We start from the raw sequence: 17,591 nt of genomic DNA on the forward strand, positions 1-17,591 counted from the left end.
CCCTTCCCCGGTGGGGCTCTGCGCCGAGGTTCCATCCGTCGCAGCCCCAGTTGGAAAAGCCACCATCGCGGGCTGGGCGTTGGCCGCCTGGGCCTCTGCTCGGTCTGTTGGCCAGGCTGGGGTGGAGCCCCACCTGCCCCTGCGAAGACTAAATCTGGCCAAGTATCGGAGAGGGAGCCGAGTTCGTCTGTATCTTTGAGAACAACAAGAAGTCCTGCAGCACCTCATAGACTAACAGGCACTTTGGAGCATCAGCTTTTGTAGGCAGAGACCCGCTTCATTGCATCTGATGCTCCAAAACATCTGTTAGTCTAGAGCTGGGCAGTGGAGTCACCTGTCTCATAGAACCGGAAGGGACCTTCAGAGCTCGTTGAGTCCAGTCCCCTGAGCACTGAGCAGACAAATGCTCCAACCACGGATGGGGGCGGGGCGCGCGTGGGCTTGACACACAGAACCACCCCCCACTGCAATCTGCTCCATGATATACTTTGAAAACGTATCTTAAGCCAGTCAGGGCATGGGGAGGGGGGCAGGGGAGTAAAGGAGGGACGCGTGCTTAATTATTTCCAGCTAAGCTTTACATTGCTCCCCGCAGCCACCAGACTCTCGCTCCCAGCGGGAAACTGGTTCCACGCTTCAGTAACTGCAGAGATGTGATATAAGATACGCTGTCTTCAAACTCCCATCCAAGGGTGCGAGACAGGCTGTGAGATGGGGAATCGCCAGAGCCAAACAGCTGCACCCACACAGAGGGCAAGGCATGGCATAAGAACGGCCATACTGGGTCAGACCAAAGGTCCATCTAGCCCAATATCCTGTCTGCCAACAGTAGCCAATGCCTGGTGTAATGGGGTTCAGGGGTCCCCCTGCACTGCACCCCGTCTGCTGGCAGGATTGACTCTCACTCAGCAGGTACAACAGAAGGTTTATTAGGCAACAGATGCCCAGTTTCTCACAGAAGCGACAGCATAGCAGCCAGAGACAGTCCTTCCAACCCGTCCTGGGGAGAAGACCCCGAGGGGTGCCCCTCTGGGGTGTAGCTTTCCCCCTCCTCAGGCTGGCTGCCTTCCAGCTCCTCTTTCCTCAGCTTCCTAACTGCCGCCCCCGATTCAAAACCCAACTCGGCTCCTCCCTCCTCTTTGTTCAGGCAGAGGTGTTACCTGCCAGTTGTAGCCCCAGGGTCATCCTTAGCCACTGGGAGCTGCTGCTTGCCTCAGACATCCAGCCTGACTCACACATGCACTCCCCCCACTCCATCACACCTGGTGCCCCAGAGGAGGTGAACCGAAGACAATGATCAAGTGATTTGCCTTCTGCCATCCATCTCCCGCCTTCGACAAAAGGCACCATACCTGACCCCTTGCTAATAGCCAGCTATGGACCTGAGCTCCAAATATTTATTGAGTTCTTTTTTAAACTCTGTTAGAGTCCTGACCTTCACAGCATCCTCTGGCAAGGAGTTCCACAGGTTGACTGTGAGCTGTGTGAAGAAAAACTTCATTAGTTTTGAACCTGCTACCCATTAATTTCATTTGGTGTCCTCTAGTTCTTATATTATGGGAACAAGTAAATAACTTTTCTGTATTCACTTTCTCCACACCATTCATGATTTTATATACCTCTGTCATATCGCCCCTCAGTCTCCTCTTTTCTAGACTGAAAAGTCCCAGTCTCTCTTGCCTCTCCTCATATGGGACCCGTTCCAAACCCTTAATCATTTTAGTTGCCCTTTTCTGAACCTTTTCTAATGCCAATATATCTTTTCTGAGGTGAGGAGACCACATCTGCACACAGTACTCAAGATGTGGGCGTACCATAGTTTTATATAGGGGAAGTAAGATATTCTTTGTCTTATTTTCTATCCCTTTTTTAATTATTCCTAAGATCCTATTTGCTTTACTGACTGCCGCTGCACACTGCGTGGATGTCTTCAGAGAACTATCTACTATAATTCCAAGATCCCTTTCCTGATCTGTTGTAGCTAAATTTGCCCCCATCATATTATATGTATAATTAGGGTTATTTTTCCCAATGTGCATTACCTTACACTTACCCACATTGAATTGCCTCTCCCCTTGTGGGTTGCTGTACCAGCTGCTCCAAGAAGCAGTCATTTAAGGCATCAAGAAAGTTTCTCTCTGAATCCCTTCCTGAGGTGACATGTACCCAGTCAATATGGGGATAATTGAAATCCCCCATTATTAGTTTGTTTTTTATTTTGATAGTCTCTCTAATCTCCCTTAGCATTTCAGCATCACTATCCCTGTCCTGGTCAGGTGGGTGATAATATATCCCTAGTGCTCTATTCCCATCAGAGGAAGGAATTGCTGTCCATAGTGATTCTATGGAACATTTTGGCTGCGTCTACACGTGCACGCTACTTCGAAGTAGCGGCAGTAACTTCGAAATAGCGCCCGTCACGTCTACACGTGTTGGGCGCTATTTCGAAGTTGAAATCGACGTTAGGCGGCGAGACGTCGAAGTCGCTAACCCCATGAGCGGATGGGAATAGCGCCCTACTTCGACGTTCAACATCGAAGTAGGGACGTGTAGACGATCCGCGTCCCGCAACATCGAAATAGCGGGGTCCTCCATGGCGGCCATCAGCTGGGGGGTTGAGAGATACTCTCTCTCCAGCCCTTGCGGGGCTCTGTGGTCACCGTGGGCAGCAGCCCTTAGCCCAGGGCTTCTGGCTGCTGCTGCTGCAGCTGGGGGTCCGTGCTGCATATACAGGGTCTGCAACTAGTTGTTGGCTCTGTGTATCTTGCACTGTTTAATGAAAGTGTGTCTGGGAGGGGCCCTTTAAGGGAGCGGCTTGCTGTTGAGTCCGCCCCGTGACCCTGTCTGCAGCTGTGCCTGGCTCCCTTATTTCGATGTGTGCTACTTTGCCGTGTAGACGTTCCCTCGCTGTGCCTATTTCGATGTTGGGCTGAGCAACGTCGAAGTTGAACATCGACGTTGCCAGCCCTGGAGGACGTGTAGACGTTATTCATCGAAATAGCCTATTTCGATGTCACAACATCGAAATAAGCTATTTCGAAGTTGGGTGCACGTGTAGACGTAGCCTTTGATTCATTTAGGATTTTTATTTCATTTGATTCTATATTATCTTTCACAAACAGTACCACTCCGCCACCCGCTCAACCCATTCTGTCCTTCCCATATATTTTATATCCCCGTATGATCGTTTCCCACTGATTGTCCTTATTCCACCAGGTTTCCGTGATGCCTATTACATCAATCTCCTCCTTTGACACGAGGTACTCGAATCCACCCATCTTATTGGACAGACTTCCAGCATTTGTGTAAAAGCACTTTAAAAAACTACCACTCTTCACACGTCTGCCCTTCCCTGACCTATTGGATTCTCTTACATGTGATTTTTTCTAATCTGATCTGGCCCACACTCTATCATCTCCCGTCTCCTCTTTCTGACTGAATTCGAGAGACTCTCTATCAATGGAGTCTCGCCTAAGAGAAGTCTCCCTCCAATCCTCCTGCTTCTCTGCACCAATCAGCTTTCCCCCACCAGCGTTCACTGGAGCTGGGGCGAGAGAGAGACATACACACGCGCACACAGTGTGCACAGTGCTGGACACACGCGCACACAACTGTGCACAACGCTCCAGGCCAATGGCCCCACTGGGCATTAAAATGGCGTCCAGACCCTGTCACGTGACGGCGGGGTCACAGGTCGGCGCACGGGGCAGTGGGAACGAGGTCGGGGTCCCTTTAAGAGTAGAGAGGGAGGGGCGGGGGAGCCGGGCTGGACCAATCAGCGCGAGAGGGGGCGTGTCCCTGGCCTTCACGGAAGCGCGGCCGCGGGCGAGACATGGCGGCGCCGAGCGAGAGCGCGCGGCCGGGCGCGGAGCTGATCCAGCTCAACGTGGGGGGCAAGAGGCGAGCGGCGGGAGGGAGCCCCCCAGCCCCGCCCCCGGGACAGCCGCACACACCCCCAGCCCCGCCCCTCTGAGCCCCTGACCTCCCCCAGCCCCGCCCCCGGTCCCCTCCCCGACCTCCCCTAGCCCCGCCCCCAGGGCATCCGCAAACCGCCCCCAGCCCCCCCGACCTCCCCCAGCCCCGCCCCCTTGTCCCCTCCCCGACCTCCCCTAGCCCCGCCCCCGGGACAGCCGCAAACCGCCCCAGCCCCGCCCCTCTGAGCCCCTGACCTCCCCCAGCCCCGCCCCCTGGTCCCCTCCCCGACCTCCCCTAGCCCCGCCCCCGGGGCATCCGCAAACCTCCCCGCCCCCCCCGACCTCCCCCAGCCCCGCCCCCTTGTCCCCTCCCCGACCTCCCCTAGCCCCGCCCCCGGGACAGCCGCAAACCGCCCCCAGCCCCGCCCCTCTGAGCCCCTGACCTCCCCCAGCCCCGACCTCCCCTAGCCCCGCCCCCGGGGCATCCGCAAACCTCCCCGCCCCCCCGACCTCCCCCAGCCCCGCCCCCGGGACAGCCGCAAACCGCCCCCAGCCCCGCCCCTCTGAGCCCCTGACCTCCCCCAGCCCCGCCCCCTGGTCCCCTCCCCGACCTCCCCTAGCCCCGCCCCCAGGGCATCCGCAAACCTCCCCCAGTCCTGCCTTTCTGAGGACAGGCCACAGACACCCCCAGCCCCGCCCCTTGTAACCCCCGGATGCCTCTGAACCCCCCTGAAGACAGAGACAGACACCCCCAGCCCCGCCCCCTGGGACATCCGCAAACCGCCCCCCAGCCCTGCCCCCTGGGGGTCCCCATCCCCTGGGATCACCCCTCATCCCGTCTCCCCAGACTGCCGGACACCCTCCCTCCCCCCATCTCCAAGCCCCCCTGGCCCAGCCCAGCACACTCACTGCCCTTGGCCTTGCAGGTTCAGCACGTCGCGCCAGACCCTGACCTGGATCTCGGACTCCTTCTTTTCCAGGTGAGGGCAGCGAGCCCGGCCCGGCGGGTGGGAGCGCAGGGCCCAGCCGGGGCCCCTCCCCTCCTGCTCCACACCAGCCGGTGGGCCCTGCCCGTGGGGCGGACTTGTGACCTGTGCTGTGCCTGCAGGCGGGCCGGCCCCGAGCGGGTGCCAGGCTGGGCAGAGCTCTGGGAGCTCCTGCTGCTTTGTGGCACGGGATGAGGTGTTGGTTCCCCAGAGAGTGAGTCTGATCCTGTGCCCCAGACCCGATGGGCCCCAGCCCAGCCTGTTCCCTTGGGGATCGGCCTACTCGACACCAGTCCCAGAGCCGGCCGGGGAGCAGCAAAGCCTCGACGCCCGCTGTTCAGACAGAACCAGGGGCCTACGTTGGCTGTGACTCACCTTCCCTCTGTTATGGCCTGTGCCTGGGCAGCCGTGCATCAGCAATTGACGCTCGAGCTGCCAGCCAGGGCGCAGTCTCCCCAGGGCAGCTGCCAAGTCCTCAGCTTCCAGGGAACCCCGGCTCTTACTGCTCAAGAGATCTGGGAGCCCTGGGGCTCGTCCTCTGGACTCACCCACGGAGCACGAAGCAGCTCTGAGTGGTAGAAAATGGCTGGAGAGAGTGAGGCTAAAACAGCTTATTGTCCGGTGGGAGCCCACGGGAGGCCCAGACCTGGGACCCGGCATGCAGGATCCTCACCAGGCCTCCCTCCCATTTGTCATGGGCAGAATAAATTTTGTGGTGTGCACTGAGGCATGTGCGATGTGCACCACCCGTAGAAACCCAGGCTGGGTGCGGGGGGCGTTTCGCTCATCAGCTGGGCAGCACCTGGCTGTCCCCTGGGCAGCCGCCCAGCGCTCAGCTCACAGGGTGGTCACCCCCTCTCGAAAGGGGAATGGGAAAAGGTTCAGAAAAGGGCAAGAGCCGGGCTGGGGGTGGTGAGCGTCCGGGCGAGGAGAGAGTAAGGAGACTGGGGCAGTTCTGCTTGGGAAGCAGATGACCAAGGAGGGCGGACACAGGGCTCGACACTCACCAGCATGTTCGTTGTGCCTCGTAACCCAGGTCCTGGGGGCACCCAATGAAATTAAGCAGCAGCAGGTGTCAGAGAACCACATGTGCCCAGCCAGCCTGTGGCGTTCCCAGCTCAGGGATGCTGGGAGGGCCAGAAGTATTGCCGGGTGCCAAAGGAACTGCATAAGCTCCCAGGGCAGGTTTGGTACTGGTGCTGGGTTCCGGTTGCCAAACCTCTGCCAGCTGGGTCTGCACGCCAGGGCTGGGTCACCCGCTGAGCGCCCCCATCTGTATGTGCCCCTGCAGCACCAGGGCTGGGTCACCCGCTGAGCGCCCCCATCTGTATGTGCCCCTGCAGCACCAGGTGCCGGGGGCCGTCAGCAGGTGCCAAGGGGGCTAGCTGGGTCTTTGGTCTGACCCGGTCTAGTGGTGTTCATGTTCTGTGCCCGGAGCAGAGCTGGGGACGAGGCGGCACAGCTGTGAGTCTGAGCGCTGGAGCCCACAGGCTCCGTAACTGCTTTGCTGTGCGGGGGGCTCTCTGCAGCCGGACCCGATGCAGAGCGGGGCCCGGGGAGCAGCTGTGCTGGGCTGGTAGCAGCTGTCCCCCTCTCTCTTTCCACTCCAGTCTCCTGAGTGGCCGGATCTCTACCCTGAAGGACGAAACTGGAGCGGTGAGTTACCCCCGTGGCCCCAGGTGCACCTGCGGGTCCAGCAGCAAGTGGCACAAGGCCTCTGGCAGCCCTGCGGTCACCACGCTCTGCACAGAGCTCTCACGTGCCACTTGTCAGGAGAACGCCCTGTCCCGCTCCCTGCCCCACAGCACCCTAGTGCCCCCCAAGGCCAGCCCTGCCTGCTGGGGAGAGCGCCCCCTGCTGAGCCCCCATCCCGCTCCCTGCCCCACAGCACCCTAGTGCCCCCCAAGGCCAGCCCTGCCTGCTGGGGAGAGCGCCCCCTGCTGAGCCCCCATCCTGCTCCCTGCTGCACAGCACCCCCACCGCTGGCCTGGGCCAGCCCCTTGCAGCCCCCAGCTGCCGAGAACCGGGCACTGGTTTGTGCAGTCACCAGCAGCACTGGGGAGACCCCAGGAGTGGGGTGGGGCTGCCTGGAAAGGCGCTGTCTGTGCTTGGCTGCCCTGTAGGAGAGACGCCTCCAATCTGCTCTCTGTCCCCCCAGATCTTCATTGACCGAGACCCCACCGTCTTCGCACCAATTCTCAACTTCCTGCGAACCAAGGAGCTGGACCCCAGGTAGTGCAGCCGGGCCCCGGGGCTGGGGTCGCCAGCAGGCAGCGGGTGCCTGGAGCTTGGGGGCCTGGGGGTGAGCTGCAGGCTGTTCCCAGCCCCTCCTGGAAACAGGGCTCTGCCCTGCTTGTCAGGGCTGCAGGCAGTTCCGGGGTATGCAGCGCCTGGCGCTGGGGGGGCCTGGCCTGTGCCCCAGGCTGCAGGGAGCTGGGGGGGTGCTGCCCCCTGGGCACGGCCTTGTGCTGCTGTGCAGCCAGTGAGCGGGGGGGCTCTGCCTGGCCAGTCTCCTCGTGGGCCACAGGGTCCTGCCGTGGCTGTCCTGACCTGTCCCTGTCACTGTCTTTCCAGGGGTGTCAACATCTCCCTGCTGCTGCATGAAGCCGAGTTCTATGGGATCACCCCGCTGGGTATAGGGCAGGGGGTGGGCGCGCGGCGCTGGGGAGCCGCCCCGTGGCATATGGAGGGGGTGGTCCTGGGCAGGGGGTGGCACTGGGGCATTGCCCCCTGGGGCGGGGGCGCCCCCTGCTTGGGGGGACAGGCGTTCGCAGGGCCTCTGCAGCTCACCCCCTCCCCTCCTGCCCAGTTCGTCGCCTGCAGCTGCGAGAAGAGCTGGACCGGTCAGCCTGCGGCAGCGTCCTCTTCAACGGCTACCTCCCTCCCCCAGGTGGGGCTGCCCCAGGGGCCAGCTGGGGGGAGCCCGCCAGGCAGCGTGCGGGGACACCGGCTGGGCGGGAATGGGGGTGGGGAGGGATCGCCTGGGTGGGGGAGGGGGATGTCTGGCGAGGGGGAGCATTCTGGGTGGGGGAGGGGGGCTGTGGGGTGGGAACGTCTGCTCCCCAGAGGGGAACCCGGCTCTCCCAGGCCCAGCCCCTGACGTGGTCCCTTTGCAGCCTTCCCTGCCAAACGGCGCAACCGGCACAGCGTGGCAGGGCCGCAGGTGGCTGCCCGCCCGCCCAGCACCGCCGAGAGGGCCCCAGTGCGCCGCAGCCACACTATGCCCCCCGGCCTGGGCAACGCCGGGCTGCTGGGCCGCCCGCTGGAGGAGCGGGCCCTCGGGGCATGTATGTGAGGGCGGGGCGGGGCTGGGGGGGTCTTGTCAGGCCAGCCGGGGGGGCGGGGAGGGGAGTGGGGCTGGTGGTTGGCACCAGGACTCCAGGGTTCTGACCCATCACTCGGAGGGGAGGGGAGTCTAGTGGTCAGAGCACGTAGGGCTGAGAGCCAGGACTCCTGGGTTCTCCCCTGGCTCTGGCCAGGGGGTGGGGCTAGCGGTTATGGGGTGGGAGCCAGGACGCCTGGGTTCTCTCCTGGCTCTGGCCAGGGGGTGGCACTAGCGGTTATGGGGTGGGAGCCAGGATGCCTGGGTTCTCTCCTGGCTCTGGCCAGGGGGTGGGGCTAGCGGTTATGGGGTGGGAGCCAGGACGCCTGGGTTCTCTCCTGGCTCTGGCCAGGGGGTGGGGCTAGCGGTTATGGGGTGGGAGCCAGGACGCCTGGGTTCTCCCCTGGCTCTGGCCAGGGGGTGGGGCTAGCGGTTATGGGGTGGGAGCCAGGACACCTGGGTTCTCTCCTGGCTCTGGCCAGGGGGTGGCGCTAGCGGTTATGGGGTGGGAGCCAGGACGCCTGGGTTCTCCCCTGGCTGTGTCACTCACCAGCTGTGTTTGTGCTGTCTCTGCTCTCCTGACGCAGGGCCGGCCAGCGACCCCGGCATGGTTCGAATCATCTGTGGGCACCATAATTGGATTTCTGTGGCGTACGCCCAGTTCATTGTCTGCTACAGGTACCAAGGCAGGCAGGGGGCCTTGGAGAACAGACCCACTGGGCCCCATCCGCCACAGCAGTGTCCCACCCCCACCCCGCCACACGGGTCCCTGGCCCCTCGCCCAGCCTGCCCCGGGGAGAGCCCCCAGCCCTACAGCAGGGTTCCCAGGGCAGAGCCCCCCACCCCCTCGGCAGTGCCCCCTGGCCCCCTGCTAAGGGAGAGCCCCCCATAGGCTCGGATCCCATCCCAGCCTGCCAGGCAGAGCCCCCTGCGGCCCTGCGCCCGCTGTGACGCCTGCTCTGGGCCAGGATGAAGGAGCCGGTGGGCTGGCAGCAGGTGTTCTGCAGCCCGCGGCTGGACTGGCTGATCGAGCGGGCGGCCCTCAACGCCAAGGTGCTGGGTGGTTCCCTGGGCGAGCAGGACAAGATGGTGGCCGTGGCGTCCTGCAGTGAGATCATCCTCTGGGCCCTGACAGCCGACGGCAGCGGCAGCGAGATCGGTGAGGAGATGGGGCAGGGGACGTGGGCACGGTGGGCGGGTGGGAGGTGTGATGGGTTCAGGCCCCTTTGGTGCTGTAACCCCATGTGCTGAGACCCCCCCCCAAGCCTGACCCGACAGCCCAGTGCCCTGCAGCCCTGTCTTGTTGGGCTGGACGTGCTGACCAGCTGCAGCACCACACCGGGGTCAGGACAAGCCCCACAGCTGCCCCTTTACCTGAAACCAGCCCCAGGAGAGACCTGTCCCCAGCACTCAGCTGCCCAGCCCCTGGTCAGCCCAACACCCAGATAAATCCCTCTGGCGCCGTACAGAGATCTGTAGCATCCGAGCTGCTGACATTCACCCTCTTCCTGTGCGTGGCCAGAGAGACGCTGGGGTTAGTGCCAGATGACACGAGGCAGGGTAGCAGTGGGCCTCAGCAATGGCCCAGAACAAGGCAGGCTCAGGCGCCAGCTGGAACAGAACTCGCACACTGGTCACACCCGCCATGGTGCTGTGCGGAGCTGAGCGCCTTCCGCTGCCTGCAGCCCCTTCCAGCTGGGGCCCAGCCCCCCTCAGACCCGCCAGTCAGAACCTCTGGGCTCGGCTTCCCCTCTGCTCCTGTGGGAAAGCCCACCACTGCAGGGGCCCTGGCCAGCGTGGGCCCTGCCCCCCGGCTCGCAGGAAAAATCCTCAGCACCAGCCTGGCCATTCCCGGATTGTCTCGGGGCCTCCCTAGCCGTGGGGTGTGACTTTGGCTTTGTGAGGCTGCATGCATGAGTGACACACAGCCAGCAGGGGCACACGCACGAGAGTGGTGCACGCACACAGCCAGCAGGGGCACACGTGCAGGAGTGGTGCGCACACACACAGCCAGCAGGGGCACATGCACGAGAGTGGTGCACACGCACAGGAGTGGTGCACACGCACAGGAGTGGTGCACACGCACAGCCAGCAGAGGCATGCAGCTGCTTATCCCTTTTCCCAGCAGCACGCGGGGACGGGCTGTGGCCTGCAGCGCCGCAGGGGGAGCTCATTCCCGGGGGAGCTGAGGGGTCAGTCCCCTGTGGCCAGTGGGTGCGGGGGCGAGAGCAGAGCTGCTTGGGCAGAGGAGGGAGACCTGGCTTGGCTGCCGGGGCCGTCGGCCCAGCCCCTCACTGCTCCTCTCCCTGGCCAGGTGTCTTCCACCTGGGTGTGCCGGTGGAGGCGCTCTTCTTCGTGGGCAGCCAGCTCATTGCCACCAGCCATACGGGCAAGATTGGGGTCTGGAACGCAGTCACCAAGCACTGGCAGGTGAGTGGGGGCAGCGGCGGATGGGGCTGTGCGGGGGTGGGGAAACAGCTGCGGGGGCAGGGCGCGGTAGAAGTGGTGGGGGCGGTTGGGCAGGTGCTGCCCTGAGCAAGCTCCCCTTCCCCCGGCAGATCCAGGATGTGGTTCCCATCAGCAGCTACGATGCAGCCGGGACCTTCCTCCTGCTGGGCTGCCACAATGGCTCCATCTACTATGTGGGTGAGTGGGGCAGGTGCAGCTGGGGGGGGGCGGGGGGAGGGCACAGCGCAGGGTGGGTGTCACCTGGGGCTCAGGGATGGTACAGCCGGGGGGGGCACAGCGCAGGGTGGGTCTGGCCTGGGGCTCAGGGGTGGTACAGCTGGGGGGAGGGCACAGCATGGGGTGGCCTGGGGTTGGGGGGTGAAACCCCTTGCCCACAGCCCCAGGCTGGGTTCTGTCAGGGATGGAGGGGTGCAGGAATCTGATGCAGCAGCAACAGGCAAGGGAGTGGGGGGGAACTAACCCAGCTGGAAACTAACCTCCCGTCCTCTGGGCCCCAGGCCAATGCACTAACCACTAGCCTCTGTGATGGGTGTGGGGGAAGCCCTGCGCTACCTTGTGCCACATGCCCGTGGGTGTCACCCACATGTGTCTAGGTGGGGCAGGCGCCAGCCGGGGACAGGCCCTGCAGGTAGTGTGGATCGGGGGGTGCCTGGGGGCACAGGGGCTGTACTGACCCCCCCCAACCACCCTCTTGCAGATGTGCAGAAGTTCCCCCTTCGCATGAAGGACAATGACCTGCTGGTGACGGAGCTGTACCGTGACCCCTCGGAGGATGCCATCACCGCCCTCAGCGTCTACCTCACCCCCAAGACAAGTACGTGCCCGCCGCACCCTGCCCTGCTCCAGCCCTCTGCCACAGAACCCCCACGGCTGGGGCTCAGCACAGCTCCTCCAGGGAGTCACCAGAACCAGGGGCCTCCTCCCAGCCCCCGGCTCTAAGCCTGCAAGGTCCCACCCCCCAGACCACCCCATGGCCAGGCTCCCCATGGCTGATGTGGGGCCCCACAGGCGACAGCGGGAACTGGATTGAGATCGCCTATGGCACCAGCTCGGGGATGGTGCGGGTGATCGTGCAGCACCCGGAGACGGTGGGCTCTGGGCCCCAGCTCTTCCAGACCTTCACTGTGCACCGCAGCCCCGTCACCAGGATCATGCTGTCCGAGAAGCACCTCATTTCAGGTAGGTGCCACCTTCCCGCTGCACAACACAGGCAGGGGCTGCAGGTCAGGAGTGAGGGGCACCGGCAGGGCTGGGGGGGCAGGGCTGGGCTGGGGGGGTGGGGGCTGTGGGTCAGGAGTGAGGGGCACCGGCAGGGCTGGGCTGGGGGCGGGGGGGCTGCGGGTCGGGAGTGAGGGGCACCGGCAGGGCTGGTAGGGGCTGCAGGTCAGGAATGAGAGGTACCGGCAGGGCTGGGGGGGCAGGGCTGGGCTGGGGGGGGGGGCTGCGGGTCGGGAGTGAGGGGCACTGGCAGGGCTGGGGGGGGGGCTGCGGGTCAGGAGTGAGGGGCACCGGCAGGGCTGGGGGGGCAGGGCTGGGCTGGGCTGGGGGCGGGGGGGCTGCAGGTCGGGAGTGAGGGGCACCGGCAGGGCTGGGGGGGCAGGGCTGGGCTGGGGGGGGGGGGCTGCGGGTCAGGAGTGAGGGGCACCGGCAGGGCTGGGGGGGCAGGGCTGGGCTGGGCTGGGCTTGGGGCGGGGGGGCTGCAGGTCAGGAGTGAGGGGCACCGGCAGGGCGGGGGGGGCTGCGGGTCGGGAGTGAGGGGCACCGGCAGCGCTGGGGGGGCAGGGCTGGGCTGGGGGGGGGGCTGCAGGTCAGGAATGAGAGGTACCGGCTGGGCTGGGGGGGGGGCTGCAGGTCAGGAATGAGAGGTACCGGCAGGGTTGGGGGGGCAGGGCTGGGCTGGGGGGGGGGGCTGCAGGTCAGGAATGAGAGGTACCGGCAGGGCTGGGGAGGCCTGTGGGTCGGGAGTGAGGGGCACTGGCACGGCTGGGCCTAGCTTCGTCTGTTGCGGTCTGGATGTCGGGGAGCCCCTGAGAGGTGCCAGGAGCGAACCCCCCCCAATGCCACCACTCACCTCCAGTCTGTGCCGACAACAACCACGTGCGCACCTGGACGGTGACGCGGTTCCGCGGCATGATCTCCACGCAGCCCGGCTCCACTCCGCTGGCCTCCTTCAAGGTGCTGTCCCTGGAGGACGTTGACGGGCATGCGGGCTGCAGTGCTGGCACCGCCATCGGTGGGTGAGGCGGGGAAGGGGCAGAGCGGGGAGCCAGGTGATGGCGGTGTGGGAGGAGGGTAAAATGGGGGTTCTGGGGCACTGCTGAGGGGGGCAGATCAGGGCAAACTGCTGGGGACAGGGCTCCCCACTGCCCAGCCGGGGCCCTGCGCTGCAGGGCACCAAACCTGGCACACAGAGCACAGCTGTCCCCCGCCGCCAGCCAGACGTCACCAGCAATTCCCTCCCACCCGCCGGCTTCCCTGGGCCACCCCAGAGCCTCCCCACCCCGAGGAGAGGTCATGTCAGCCAGTCGCCCCAGTTCCAGCCGGGTTCCCCAGCCCCAGGGTGCTGCACCCCTTGGGGCTGGCCGGCCGCGTGCTGGGCCCAGCTGGCGCTGGGGACATGGGAAGGGTCATTCATAGGAAGGAAAGAAGGAAATGGAGGACTCAAATTACACCCACTTGCTGCAAAGTCCTTGGTCAGGCGTGGAGCAGCGGTGGGATAAATCCATCCCGGGCGTACGTCCCCTGGCGGGAGGGGCCGTGTTCATAGCGGATCCATCAGAGGCGCTGAGCTGCACTGAGCAGCAGTGCAGGAACCCCCGGAGCCCCGTTATACCCCAGCCCCTGGGGGGTCCCCTGTTCTCGCTGTGGGAACATGCGCCCAGGATGGAGCCTGTTGCATGAGCAAGTCGCCTGTTCCGGCCGCAGCCCTGGCCCGGCTCAGCAGAGCTCACCAGATGTGGGTTGTCACCTGTTATGGTCCATTGTCAGTCAAGTGCTTCTAGTGACTTGACTAAGATCCCCTCACAACAGGCTGGCTGAGCCTCCTGCGGCTCCCTCTGAACAGCAAACAAAGGCACAGAGCCACTTCTCAGAACCACAGACACAACAAGGCTCCTGCTGTGAGCAGCAGGGCCCCAGTCCACCGCTGGGAACCCAGGGCCCAGCTCTCACTAGACACCTCGCTTGGCCCCTGTGCACAAGAGCTGGTGCAACAGTGATTTCCACCTTCATCTCACAATGCTAAAACATGGCTGAGCCAGCGCGGGGGGCAGGGGGCTGATGCTGGGGAATAGGGTGGTGGGTGCTGGAGGGAGCACGGGGGGCAGGCGAGGGTGCTCGGGAACTGGGCAGCAGAGCTGGGGCAGAGGCTGTGGACACTGACTAGCAGCTCTTGGCAGGGCCCTTCGGGGAGCGGGACGACCAGCAGGTTTTCATTCAGAAGGTGGTTCCCGATGCCGGCAAGGTCTTCGTGCGTCTCTCCTCCACTGGCAAGAGGTGCTGGGGGGTCCGGCTCGTGTGGGGCTGGGGTATGGTGAGGGGTTAGTGGGGGTGCCAGGAAGAGTTCCTGGGGGGTGGTGCTTGGGCAGCTGCCCAGCAGAGATGGAGGTGCTGCCTGGTGGCTAGCAGAGCCCAGCCTGGGTCTCTGTCGCGGTGCACAGCCGCATGCACCTGGCCACATATACTGTGCACCAGTGGCTGGAATGAGGGGGAAGCCTGGAGGTGGGGCGCCGCCATTCTCCGGCTGCGCTGGCGTCCCACGGGGCCGGGGCCTGGGCCCAGGCTCCTGACGCAGCCCGGCTCTGGCCCCCACCGCAGGATCTGCGAGGTGCGCTCCGTGGACGGCACAGCCATCACCTCCTTCACGGTGCACGAGTGCGAGGGCTCCAGCCGCATCGGCTCCCGGCCACGCCGCTACCTCTTCACGGGCCACGCCAATGGCAGCCTGCAGATGTGGGACCTCACCACAGCCATGGAGATGCTGGGCAAGCCGCCAGGTACCCCATTGCCATGGCACCCCAGGGCTTGACCCCCTCCCATCCCGCTGGTCACATGGGCCCCCCAAGCGTTCCTCTGCTGGCACCACAGGAACTCAGGGATCTACCTCTCCCACCCCATTGGTTGCTATGGGAACCCAGGGCCCGTCCTGCTGGTCACCGGGGGAACCCAGGAATTTCCTCCCTCCTGTTGCCGAGGGAGCACAGGGACTGCCTTGGGCCCTGTCCCTATGGGGCCCTTCCGCACGCCCTGGGCTGCATGCTGCAGGCCCCCAGGGTGGGGAGCTCTGGCCCTGCTGCTCGGCCCAGGGGGTGGCCTACCTCACCCCGCTCTGCCCCTCCCTTTCAGAAGCGGGGGGCCTGACGGAGGCAGAGCTGCTGCAGCAGCTGGAGCAGTGTGACCTGGCCCTGACGCGCACCCCAGACATGAGCCCCGCCTGCTCCTTCGCTCAGCCTGGCACGCCCCGGGCCTCCAGCTCCAGGTACGCCCAGCGCAGCTCCGGCGGATTGGGCAGCCGCTGTGCCGGCTCGTCCTGAGCCCAGGAGCTGGCAGAGCCCTCGCCCGGCTCTCTGGCTGCTGAGACAGCGCTGCAGAGATCTGCCCCCCTCAACTAACGCCGCCCCCTCTCCCCACAGCCTCCAGTCCCAGGGCAGCGACAGCCTCCGAGACAAGCCCACCAAGGCGGCTGCCAGCCCTGGCGTGCTGCTGAGTCCTGCCCGTGGGAGCCTGCAGCTGCCCAGACCCCGCGAGGGCCCCTTCCCACTGCTGACAGCCAGCCAGAGCTCCCTGGAGCTGGGCCCCCGGCGGCCGGCAGAGGGCCTGGACAGTGACCCCCGGCCCCCGCAGGGAACGCGGGGTGGGGGCAGCTTCGTCGAGCGGTGTCATGAGCTGGCCCGCTCCTCCGGGCTCGAGGGCAGGCGGCCCAGCCAGGCTGGGGAGCCTGAGGGGGGCCGCCCTGGGGCAAAGGGCAAGGGTCTGTTCCGCACCCCCAGCGTGCCAGCCCACAGGCCCCCCGGGGCCAGCCCCACCCCCTTGGTCAGGACCCTGCCCACCGCCCTGCCAGGCTCTGGCTGCTCCCCCCTTGCGGGAGCCAGTGAGGTCCTCCCCATCATCCCTCTGGCAGCGCCCAAAGCCCAGCTCAATGAGACCTCCTTCTAGCCCCTGCCCCCCTTGGGGTGCCCCTGGCTCCAGCCCAGCAGGGACTGACACCACAGAGGCCTTACGCTGCTGCCTACCCAGAGCCTGGCGGGGGGCTGGCTGGAAAGGGGGCTCTGGGCCGGCTCCCCTCGCTCTCCAGGCCCTGTAGGCACCCACTCACCCAGCGGGCTGGCCCAGGGCAGCTGTGCCCCAGGGGGCAACCCCCAAAGCAGCTGCAGTCTCTCCTCCCCCACCACTCCAGCCAGCCAGTGCCAAGCGGCTGGGGCCTGTTCCACTGCAGGGCTTCCATGGCAAATACACGGCACCCCCACGCGCTGCTGCCTCCTGTCTGTGTGTGGGAGACTGGCCCGGCCCGGCCCTCGGTGCGCTGGGCTCCAGGCCTGGCCCGCTGCAGAGCTGAGGAGGTTAGGGTCCATTCCCTGCACTGGGCCCCTGGCATCACCCAGCTGGCGCCTCTGCCTGGTTCTGTGCCTGCCAGGGGACCTGGCCTGGTGTCCGGGGGTGGGGATTCTGGAGGTGCTCCAGCCCTAAGCACTTCCCCCCCCACACTCACGCTCAGCCTGCTGGGGGCTGGGCCCCTCCCCACAGCCCAGAGGAGTTAGAGCCATGCCGTCCCTGAGTGGGGCAGAGCCCGGGCCTGGAGTAACCCTGTGGTGCTGCAGTCTCAGCCTGGTGTCAAGCCCACCTCCCAAGAGCCATGGGCCTGCCCCACTGCAGCCTGCAGGGTGGGAGGCTGCTCCAGGTGGAGCTGAGGCCTGGAGGGCAGGATGGGGGTGCACAAGGGGTACTAGGTGCATGGGAGCACAGCCCTGGGCTCTTCCCCCTCCTGGGTCATAGCCAGGGGACTCCTCCCCATGTGGGTAACAGCTCCAGGAGCTGGTGCTATTCCCACATCTGTCCCTCTGCACACTGAAACCCCTCCCTGGCGTGGCCCTGGGAGGTCACTGGTCCCATCTCTGTGTGCCCAGCAAAGCCTATGCCGACACAGGGTCCTGGGGCTCCCTAGCCCGAGCCAGTGGGAAGTGACAGCCCCACACCAGGCACCATCATTTGGTTGGCCATGGGGTAGTAAGGGGCCCAAGGCCTGCATGCCCCCAGCCTGCGTGCAGGGAAGAGGGTGGGAGTGTAAGAGCTGGTTTCATACTGTGCACACAGACATGGCCCCAGCACTGACACGCCTGGCACACAGAGTCAGGGGAGGCCAGTGAAACTCCATTTGGCACTGGAGCCCTGTCCCTGGCCCCCACTTTGTTACCACACACTCCTGCCTCCCAGGAATGCTGGGCTTTACTGTACACCCCTGGGCAAGCAGGGGCTCAGGCTGGGGCTGCAGCTACCCAGGAAGGAACCCCCTCTCCACGTGCTCCCCAGGGGCCTGCCTGCATGTTTCCCTAGCAGCTGGAGCACTGTGTGCCAGGGTATGTAGGCAGGGCTGGGAACAAGGATGGGGTGACCACATGGCCCTATGGCAAAAACGGGGCACCAGCCACCAGGGGTGGGGCGGGCGGGGCGGCTGTCCCAGCTCGAGGCTTCTCGGCCCCCTGCTGCTCCAGGGTGAGGCACCAGGGACGATGGGGGGCAAGTTACAGAGTCCCCAGTGGGGGGCCAGGGAATGAAGCAGCAGCTACCTCGCTGAGGGGCGGGAGGCTGGGGAGCGAGGCGGACGACCCATGGAGGGGCTCCCTGCGGGGAGAGGCCATCACCCTGACACCAGCTGCCAGGGAACAGGGCAAGTTGCCTATTTTC

General features: G+C 64.8%; 1 protein-coding gene across 3 annotated transcripts; it reads left to right on the forward strand.

The window, feature by feature from the left end:
• Window positions 1-3,216: 3,216 nt before the first annotated feature.
• Window positions 3,217-16,154, forward strand: SHKBP1 (SH3KBP1 binding protein 1). 3 transcript variants are annotated; one of them, XM_075016618.1, is made up of 18 exons: window positions 3,217-3,260; window positions 4,841-4,894; window positions 6,511-6,556; window positions 7,059-7,132; window positions 7,475-7,533; window positions 7,710-7,790; window positions 8,017-8,187; window positions 8,810-8,900; window positions 9,191-9,381; window positions 10,537-10,652; window positions 10,781-10,868; window positions 11,389-11,505; window positions 11,700-11,870; window positions 12,769-12,924; window positions 14,090-14,186; window positions 14,508-14,686; window positions 15,036-15,168; window positions 15,323-16,154. In XM_075016618.1, the coding sequence occupies exons 1-18, from the start codon at window positions 3,226-3,228 to the stop codon at window positions 15,843-15,845; spliced, it is 2,382 nt and encodes a 793-aa protein (XP_074872719.1). In that variant the 5' UTR covers window positions 3,217-3,225; the 3' UTR covers window positions 15,846-16,154. The 3 variants fall into 3 exon arrangements, with proteins under 3 accessions (XP_074872719.1, XP_074872716.1, XP_074872718.1); XM_075016615.1 differs by lacking the exon at window positions 3,217-3,260 and adding an exon at window positions 3,640-3,893; XM_075016617.1 differs by lacking the exon at window positions 3,217-3,260 and adding an exon at window positions 3,698-3,900.
• The last annotated feature ends 1,437 nt before the right edge of the window (window positions 16,155-17,591 follow it).

This window comes from Carettochelys insculpta, chromosome 22 (genome assembly GCF_033958435.1).
Source record: "Carettochelys insculpta isolate YL-2023 chromosome 22, ASM3395843v1, whole genome shotgun sequence".
Lineage (NCBI taxonomy): Eukaryota > Metazoa > Chordata > Testudines > Carettochelyidae > Carettochelys > Carettochelys insculpta.